General features: G+C 46.1%; 1 protein-coding gene across 1 annotated transcript; it reads left to right on the plus strand.

Annotated features, from left to right (window-relative positions):
• Positions 1–236: 236 nt before the first annotated feature.
• On the plus strand, positions 237–10,268 carry LOC144111511 (mite group 2 allergen Lep d 2-like). Its single transcript, XM_077644835.1, has 4 exons — positions 237–401; positions 4,047–4,157; positions 7,085–7,260; positions 9,854–10,268. Exons 1-4 carry the CDS (start codon positions 305–307, stop codon positions 9,932–9,934), a joined length of 465 nt encoding a protein of 154 aa, XP_077500961.1. The 5' UTR covers positions 237–304; the 3' UTR covers positions 9,935–10,268.
• Positions 10,269–10,493: the final 225 nt, after the last annotated feature.

Below are 10,493 nucleotides of genomic sequence, written 5' to 3' on the forward strand. Positions count from 1 at the left end.
CCCTCGCCCTCCTTTCAGCTGCTGCTGCAGAGCGAAGTTTCCCTATCTCTCTCTCCCCTTCTGCAGCAGCACAGAGCAGCCGGCGTGATAGGCACCGGAGGTCTCGTTAAAGGTATACCAACGCATCCGCATTGGACAATACTTGGAAACACAGCTGTGTGTCCATGACTCACGTATACACTGGAGTCGATAAGCGGACCAGTTCGGTATATGAATAGGAGCCTCAGCCATCGGCTGGTATAGTCCGTGCGATTCTCCATCGAAGTCGGAGTAGTGTGCAGTTTTACGCCGAAGGTCAGCAAGCATGCATCGCTACGCGAAGACCGTCTCGGCTATGGTGCTGCTGCTCGCAGCCACGTGCGTCGCCGCCCAGAGGGCTGTCACTTTCGACAAATGCGAAGGTGAGGCTGTCGCGTATGACGAAGTCGTTCGATTTTCGCGTTGAACGTTTCTTTTAGCGTTCGCGAGCCAATCACGATACTAGCACTGGGTATGAGTGTTGTATCTCTAGAAGCTCACCAAGACCGCTAGTCTACCACCACTGTGTGGTCCTGACTTTGAGCAAATATTTTTTTGTTAGCGATTGGTTTGCCAAGTCTTACTCTTCAGTAGCTCAATCACTGCAGGTTGCGGGAATATAAAACTTTTTTTTTCAGAACTATATATGAATTAAAAGTTGCGCACCTGTCTTGGTTCCCTAAAATGGAGTGATAGCAAGGGCCTTTAGGGCTTTAGGGTGCCATTATTTTAGCTGATGTTCGTTTATTATTTTACAAGGAATGGATTTTTTGCTCTCAATTTAGTGGTGTAGCACTCTTTTTTTTCGATATTCAGCTCATAATTTAGGTAACATTCATTAAACGAGGATGAGAGACACATTGTCAACCTGACAGGACGTCGGCTGCCTGAAATAGAACTGGAACGAGCTGCTTTGCGGCTTCTTGAACGAAAAACGTATATAACAGCGACGCGAAAAGCAATGTTACATAGTGTCCCGTAATAAAAGGACGAAATTGTAGTCGTCACGTCTGTTTCATCTACACTGGCATCCTGAATTTATTTGTTGCCGGCCCCCCTTACGAAAAGTCGATGTATTTTGAACTGAATGAAGTTTATTTCCACGCATACAGGAAATGGGCCACGGGCGAAAAGCTACTGGATATGCGCGGCTATATAAGGAAAAAAAAAACAAATGCAGATAGCGGGAATTGGGCATATATGTCCGTATATGGAGGCGTATATACCCAAATCAGCCGAATATCCATATATCTTTATCTAGAACGTAATGCAGGGCAGTATATGTAAATATGGCGCATATATACCCGTATGTTCATATCTGCACAATTCCCTACTTATCTCTATCTGGAAGAGATCAAATACGAAGTATGTACGAATATATCTGCCCAAATTCCTATATTTATATATCTGGAAGGTTCTCAAATACGGAAGATTACAATATGCGCTATATAGAGTCATATTACGTCAATTATATGGAAGTATATATGGATATTTCAAATACGAACGACATATAGATATATCTACAGAAATTCCTATATTTTGTGATGCCAGTGCGCGTTGAAGAATCCCAGGTGGTCAAAATTTCCGGAGCCCTTAATATACGGCGTCCCCTTACCACCCCCCTCCGCCCTCCTGCCTTGAGTGCTTATAAAGTAGCCTCATTTAAAGCACCAATATTTGTCGCAAAATAAAGAGTTTATGGGGATTTAACGTCCAAAGCGACTCAGGCTATGAGGGACGCCGTAGTGAAGGGCTCCGGAAATTTCGACCGCCTGGGGTTCTTTAACGTGCACTGACATCGCACAGCACACGGGCCTCTAGAATTTCGCCTCCACCGAAATTCGACCGCCGCGGCCGGGATCGAACCCGCGTCTTTCGGGCCGGCAGCCGAGCGCCATAACCACTCAGCCACCGCGGCGGCCAAAATAAAGAGTAGGCTCCAACTGTACATATATAGAAACGTGTCTCTTTGAAACTCTTCACCTCAGCGCATTGCAAAACTAAAATGCCTCAAGAGATGCGCTCAGATTTCGCATTACCGACTATCGTAATCGTATTTTTCGCTGGGAGGCCTCAGTGCTGGCCTTGAATAAAGTTATTTTCCCCTCCTCCTCCTCCTCCTCCTCCTCCTCCTCCTCCTCCTCCTCCTCCTCCTCCTCCTCCTCCTCCTCCTCCTCCTCCTCCTCCTCGCACACCTGCGGTACGAATCTGTGCTGGCATGCCTCGCTACTTCAACGAGCAAAATAAAGTGACTAAACTGAAATAACTTTCATAAAGCTTTCAATGGACCACTGAAATTTCCTCGTACACAAAGAACACCTTTCACCTGAGGCTGAATGGTGCGCCTCAAATTGTGGTTTATTATATAACTCAGGCTTATTATCTGCATGCTTTTCTGCGCTCCTCCATATATGTGCTTGCTTCGGCTGTAGGTTTCCAAAACATGGGATACACCATTCTGACAAACGAATGATGTGCTGTTGATACAATTTCATTGATATTTTTATTTCATGCGACAAGTATTCTTCGGTTCCGAGAGAGACTTCTGATTATGGGACTCGATTCTGTGTAAAAGCACGCATGCATGGTCAACCTCGTTGAACACGTGCGCAATAAACCAGACACGCAAGATCGAGTTCGCACAGGTAACGGTGATGTTTTCTTGTTTATGTTTTTTACGTTTTCAATGTGGCTTCAGGACGGCGGTAGCGGCAATAACTCGCGTACTACTCCCCAGGAAGAGATTCGTGACAAACAACGTATATTTTGTTTTGCTCTTTCTCCTTGCGAACCATTGACTGTGACATATAGACTCCCTGCCTTCCACACCTCTCGCCAGTTGCGTCCCAAACCGCGCACGCTCAGAAAACAGGAAGCGATGTGCTCATCATTTCCAGCGCACTCGACTGTATACAGAACGCTTATTGCCTGCTGCTCGTATATTGGTGAGCAATCACGGGTATAAACTTCGGCGTTTGAAATTCTTCGGGGACACGTTACGTGCGGGAGAACGACACATGTTAGCTGACGCCTGATCACGCAAGTATTTTAAATAAAACTGGTGTATCGAGTCACCGGAGGCTCTGATCGCAAGAATGGCAAGCACCTTTCTGTGCATGTTGCAACATTAATGCCCTAAATGAGAATCGTGTTCACAAAAACACCAGTTGTAAGAACGTTTTTACGCCAATAAATGCCATTTCGTGTGGGTTCATGGGTATATAGACAAAGGCAGGCAAGGCAGGCAGGCCTGCATACAACAAAATGCAAGTGTGTAAATTATAGCAATCTATAGGGCAGTATTAAGGTTAAAGTTTTATTTGGTTTGGTTTATAGGGGTTTAACGTCCCAAAGGGACTCGGGCTGTGAGGGACGCCGTAGTGAAGGGCTCCGGAAATTTCGACCACCTGGGGTTCTTTAACGTGCGCTGACATCGCACAGTACACGGGCCTCTAGAATTTCGTCTCCATCGAGATTCGACCGCCGCGGCCGGGATCAAACCAGCGTCTTTCGGGCCAGCAGCCGAGCGGATAAAGGATAAAGTATACTCGCTCTCTGCATAAGTATATATTCAAGAATGCAATCATCATACTTACGAATCTCCGAATCAAAATCCACCTATCACCTGTTGCTAGCTTCCGGAAGTTTGCAGAGACGTATGCGCTGCCTCAGGAGATTAGCAGTCAGCTACATTTTTTCGGCTCACCCTATACATGTCCTATACAGCAGTCTTGTGCGGTTCATTTGAATGCCGTGGGCATAACAGTCGGCTAACAGACAAGTTCTGGTTAATCAAAATGCCGGATTTGAACAAATGAACCCTGAACGTGATACGTGAGTGGGTACCAGGGCCTAGCAATCAATGTAGTAGCGAAAAATCTCGTTGACTTATGTGCAGTTTGCATGGATAGAATAAGTCTAGGTAAATACATTACGCTCCAGGTATGTCCACAAGAAATGATGCTCAGAGCCAGCAGTCAGTGCTATATGTATAAGGGTTCTTCTCACAAGCCTTCTTTCCCACCCAGATGGCAAGGACTACCCCAGCTTCAAGAACGTCACCATCGACCCGTGCGAAAGCGACCCGTGTGTCATCAAGAGGGGCGAGCGCTACAATGTTACCTTTTACGTGGAAGCGAGTGAGTATTCAGCCTATAAAGTCAGCACCCGTGCCAACCTACACTATCCAAGAGCTAGTAGCATCCAGAACCTCAGCGATTCTAGAGCCAATAGCATCCATCCAGTACTGTGAATATCTGAAAAGTAGCCTAGGATCAGTGCCATCCAATGCCTGTAGAGTATCATACAGCCAGCAGTATTCAATATCTAGGGTATTCTAGAGCCATTATTGTCCAGTACCCAGGAACTCTACAGTCGATCAGTATAGTAACCAGTTCGCTTTGGCACTCTAGAGACAGCAGTACCTAATACGCTAGTTTCTAAAGCTAGTAGTACTGATGATTATGGATCTGTATGGCGCAAGGGCACCTATGGCCAAAGAGCGCCATGGCACAATGTATTTTCAATTTCTCAAGGTAGGGTCGAAGACCCATTCCTCAAGAATTTCACCCCAAATAAGCCGAGCACCAGACCAGAGGAAAGCTTGTACCCATTGTATCACCGCTGGGTACCCGGCGGCATTGCATGGGGATCGAACCCCGCACCTCCCGCATGCGAGCCACTAGTATTGAATATCGCATATTATTTTAGAATATCACACATCTAGTATCGTCCAATACCCTACCGTATCGTGTATTACTCTGCAGCCACTAGTCTCCGATCCCTTGAGTATCCTGGAATCAATAAGAATCCACTACAGCCAGGTATTACCGCAAATTTCCGGGGTCCAGTATGCTGGTCATGAATACGGACCCAGTGGAACCCTGCCGGTGACGTCAGGAGGGTCACCTTGGACTGGAGCACGAAACTACGTCATAAGAACGCTTAAACAAAGAGCAACACGAGATAGAACGAAATCCACACGTCAGGACTAGCGTTGAGCTTCCCACTCATAATTATTGAAAGAGTAATTCAGTTTGAAACATGCGCTACGCATTTCATCTGTTGCATGATCAACGAACGCAGAACCGAAAAAAAACTGACAATGCTCTGATTGCATAAGCAAATTATGCGCGTTGTCGTAAAACCAGGGAAAGCGAGAAGTTAGAACAAAAATGTACCAAAACAACAAACAGAAATAGAAGTAATAAAAATAAAACAAAGCACTTGCTCTTTATTTTGGCTCTTTTATATGAATTTCCATTGGGAATTCAGAATTTGTCCTGTCGTGTTTGTTTTGTGCTGTCTCTCCTTTGGCGCTGCGTTTAATCGACTAGAGTACTAGGCCAACAAGTACGACTGCTCCAGTAAGGCGGTGGCCCCAGGTTCGAACCCCGGACCGAGACGAACTTTTCTTCAACTACAAAGTTTCTGTGGAAGCTGTACAGCTTTCCTCTGGTGACGTCAGGGGGGCAGCTTGGGCTAGAGCAGGAAAGTACCATACGAGAACACTCAGACGCAGAAAAACATGAGATAGAACTAAACTCACACGGCAGGAAAAGCTTTGAAGTCGTTTGGCTACGCTTGGGTGGATGCTGATGAGTGATTACTCCCTTATTACCAACCTAAAAGCACAGGAAAAGATGTTGATGGTGGGTGAACAAGGCAACAAAGGCGGGACAAAGGCCTTTGTCCTTTGTCCCGCCTTTGTCCCAAATGCCTTTGTCCCGCCTTTGTTGCGCTGTTCACCCACCATGAATGCTTACCAACTCGCCCAAATTTCAGCTTTACGAAAAGGTGTTGCACATCAGGAATGCATAACAAAACAAGAAAACGCATGTAAGCGGACTCGAACTGTCACCCAACGCTCTTTTGACATAAGCAAGGCAGCACAGTAAAGCAAAGAACAGAAGGAGGACGTACGCTACGATTGGTGCTGTATTACGTCATCGCTATGTTAATGCATGAAAGCATTACGCTCAGAGAGTACGCTCCCCTTTGTGAACACGACGCGACAAGCATAGTTGCGCCCCCCCCCCCCCCCCCCCCCAGACGGCTCGGCGCGTTCATTACCGCGGAAAGTGCTGTTCGTCAAAGTATAAAGCACTTGTTAGGCGGACATCGCGGAGCTCTGCTGAGAACTGTTTTCTTTGTTGTATACGTTATTTCGTTATGGACCGTTTTTGTTACTGCACATTTCAAGCGTACATAGGACCCGAAAGGCAGGGGTGCCTATCTTGAACACTTAAGGCAGCCACTCAGTAGCTGTCTCTATGGTTGATGTAGCTCACGCAGATATTTGCTCATACGTACATTCAATGGCTGCTTTAGCACTACAGTACTTAAAGGGGCCCTGAAAAGGGTGTCTGAGGTTGCCTATATAATGCTCGCATTATGTAGCGTACAGGCCAACGAGCATTCATGCCGCGTACAAGACCTCGAAAGCGAGCCGGTAATTTACAATACAATTTAAAACTCCCGCTTCCGCGCCTAGAGGCGACCTGCGGTGCTGGGCTTTCGCCCTAATCCGTGCTCGTTACGTCAGCAGCGGACTGCTAGCATTGGTTCGCGCGCGTCGGCAGCCGGCAGAGGGGGCGAGTGAGAGGGGCCGGCGGAGGAGCGCCGACTATTCAGCGCGCAAGAGTGACGAGAGGAGAGGGAAAGGCGCGAAGACGCGGAAATTCAAATTTTGACTACAGGTAACTCAGCTTCCACAAAACGCATCTAAAAAATTTTTGCTGAAGGTTATTTGTAAAGCGGCGTCCTATAGCATCCTAGGCACATCGCATCTTTGTTGAGGCCCCCTTTCACAGCCCCTTTAAATGTTGCCATTGAAGCCACCCGATGCATGTATGCAGCCGGAATCAAGAGCATAAAAGTGAACTGTTGGGATGTTAACATGCACAATTAATTTTAGTGTGAGTGCAGTCCACTTGAATTGGTTTAATTGCTTTGAAATCAAACACCAGAGAACTTATGCGTATATTTCATGTAAATGAGAGTGTCTCCACCTTGTGGTCGCAAGATGAAGCTTACGCGCGGCTTTCCGGCGCCAATTCTTACGCAGCCACCGACGAAGACAGCGTCCAGGTGACCACGGTCAAGCAGCACCACTCTGACAACACCCAGATAAATATGATGAGCACGGTCGGCTGCTCCTTCATGGACGTGCCCTGCAACGTGACGAAAGGCGAGGTCTTCCGCGGATCGGTGGAACTGAAGCTCCTCAGGTTTTTTGCACCCGTAAGTGCCTCTCCACCCTCACCGGTATACCAGTCGTTCTCGTTCTCGATTAAGTTGACTACAGGCATTCAAATAAGGTGGCCCTAGACAGACAAATTACCTCGCAGCGAAATCTGAGCAATAGAAAATTTGCTGTGGTTCTACCTGGCTGAACCTGGTAAGATGAGCGAAAGTTCTGTTAAGTTAGTTAGACGTGGTTTAGCTTTGATTAAATTTTATCGCATACCAATGCTCTGCCTTGTACGGCGACGGTACATCGTCGAAGCAAGTTGGTCATCCACGGCTTTGTGCGAAGGTAAGCACACGCCACACGCCTTTACATAGCGAACGGCCCGTCACGCCATTTCCGGCAGTTGTGAGAGTGGCGTCGGCTCCGCATACGCAGCTGTGGCGAGGCGCAGCGAATCACGTGATTCGATAGTCGCGAGGCGAGCGAGCGCCGTCGGCTCAACGCGCGTAGCCGTGGCGAGTCACGTGCCATGACGTCAGCGCCAAGCCTCCGCTCCTCCTGGTCTGAAGGTCAAATTCAAGAGCCACATGACCTTGAGCTTTGTACGGGAGGAGTAGAGCTTTCGCACAAAAAGAAAAAACAGCTGTTTAACGCCGTGATGCAAGACAATGGAACTGTAGTTAAAAGTTCCGAACTTTCAACAATGTTTAGTGTCGTCCGGGCACCTACCTTGCAGAAATGAAAAAAAAACTAAATTTATTATGAAATATGTTACGCTGCAGATAAGTTAGAAAACTGTGTTAATATCTGATGGTCTAGGAGCGACTAAATTGTGCACCACATTTCCGGGCACACGCAACAAATTAATCGCAAAATTCAAAACCTATACATCACCTGTTGAAGTATTCGTACTCATAATATAGAGAGGGCAGGAGGTTGGGATTCTTGATAACCAAGAGAACAAGGGTTGAGCAAGAGCATTAATCCGCTACCCAACGTCTCGACGAGAAGACTTGTCTTCGTATCAGGTTGTTGCGTAGGGAGGTTCAGCTTTCGCAGTCTTCAGCACGTCTTCTACATGTATTTTGCAACGAACAACGAACAGAAGCGTGTTGGGATGCGTGGTTTGTGCACAACTAAGGGGATTCGGTATTGTTTTGCCGCGAACAGTGCAGAGAAGTTCTGGAAATGGACCCGGAATTGTGTGAAACTGAAGCTCGCACCGTTTAACGAAGGCACCTTACCTAGCGAGCAAAGTGAATTTCAAGGGGAAATAAGGAACGTACCCTTGACCGGCCCGAGAGTCAGGTGAAGAAACGAGTTAGGAAGACTGCTTAAATAAGATGGCCTGGCTGATACCAGGTAGGACTAATAGGAAATTACTTGGCGAGACCTTTGCTTTGTAGCGAACGTGATCTATATAGCTAATGAATTTTATTATAATAAGGAAAAGCCTTGTTTCGTTAGCTGCTCAAAAGACGAGACTAGAGGATCCACTTGAGGCCTCAACGTCTGGACAATTTAGATGCCTTCCTGTCCACATAAGGCTGGCGAGCTCTGACTACACCTTTTCGATTGAAAACTAATAACGGTAAAACGGGTGTCTATTAGACGCTTTTGCCAATTTTTGGTTTTTGGCTGCGCTTAATAACAATATTGTTCTGGCTAAAGTAAGCACCAATTACGGGAAACAGGCAATTCATTTCTAATCAGTTGCTATCTGGAACACTATACCATTAGAACTAAAAAAATGCTCATTCAATCTTCATCTTTAAAGCATACTTTAAACGAGCAATTCTTGGCTAAGAGCCCTCTTTGTGATTAATTCGTTTCCTTTTCTTCTTACAAGTATTTTGCGCTGCCTCCCAACCTTCGTTATAATTCAGTATGATATATAATTCAGTATGTTTCGGTGGTCCTTTGTAATAGCTTTTTAATAGTGTTTATTTCTCTCTCACGTGTCTCTTTAAGTTGTACCCCATATGTATATATTCAATTTCTCATATTCATCTGATCTGTCGCAGCTGTTAGGTGTTTTACACGATGCTTTTCTACTGATTTTCGAATGTTTTTCTAGAATGCCTGAAATCTTACCTGGACCGTAGTACACCAATGTAATAGTTCTGCCTCAGCACATGAGTTTTCTTTACTGTTTAATTTTTCCTTAATGTCCTTTGTGACGATGTCGTAGTTGTGAAATGTACCTTGTTTTGAATATGTATTTATTAGATTTTCCACTCCTGTAATAGCCTGAGAAAGGCTGACAGTATCAATAAATGAATGAATGAATGTATTCGATTAGGAGGTCCCATTAGAGTCTTTGACTTCGGGACCTCCTTCTGTATGATATACTGTACGTATGTAATATATTAACAAATAGACTGATACCGTGTGCGGTGTTACCGTTACTGGATACCGAGAGCCCGCGCGCTGTCAGTGCGCATGCGCAGATCAGCTTGAGGGCGCCAGGTGGCGCCAGGTACCTGGCAGCTGCGCGTACGCCTGCTGTATCGGGGCCAATCAGCGCGAGCGCATTGGCGGTGGGCGGGATCCTGGTACTCCGGTAACGGTGACACTACACTAAAGATGCCTCATAACTCTGTATGCAACGTGATGACACCTGCTACTTCTCCTTTATCACAGGGTGAATTCTCCTATGAGCTCCTAGTACGCGGCGACGAAAGCGTGTTCGCCTGCGGAAAGACCGCGCTGACAGCCGAGTGAACGGGGCCGTCTAACAAAGCATGCTGAAGAAACGGGCACAGGAACAGGCTGCAAGAGCGTCGTGGAGACCCCTGCGTTCAAGGCGTGCAGCTGGCATCAGACAACGTTTTTCACTCTCCTTTCTTTTCGCCTTTTTCTTCTTTAAGACGCCATGCATTAGGCAAAATCTATTTTGCTAATCGTTAGACGCGATGCTAATTAACCGGCACGGAAGGTCTTAGGGCTGGTTGAAAACCTGTGATACTTAACGCCCTGTCGCCTTTCAAGATTCACGTACGCTTTGGCGGACCTTAGCAAGAATAATAAGAGTAATAAATTTGAGCATTTCTATATATTGATACGCTTCTTTCTCCGCGTATTCCAGAGACAACCAATAAAACGCTGTTTATGCAGTCACTTGTTTAATAATAATAATAATAATAATAATAATAATAATAATAATAATAATAATATTAATAATTGGTTTTTGGGGAAAGGAAATGGCGCAGTATCTGTCTCATATATCGTTGGACACCTGAACCACGCCGTAAGGGAAGGGATAAAGGAGGGAGTGAAAGAA

This window comes from Amblyomma americanum, chromosome 11 (genome assembly GCF_052857255.1).
Source record: "Amblyomma americanum isolate KBUSLIRL-KWMA chromosome 11, ASM5285725v1, whole genome shotgun sequence".
In the NCBI taxonomy this organism is placed as follows: domain Eukaryota; kingdom Metazoa; phylum Arthropoda; class Arachnida; order Ixodida; family Ixodidae; genus Amblyomma; species Amblyomma americanum.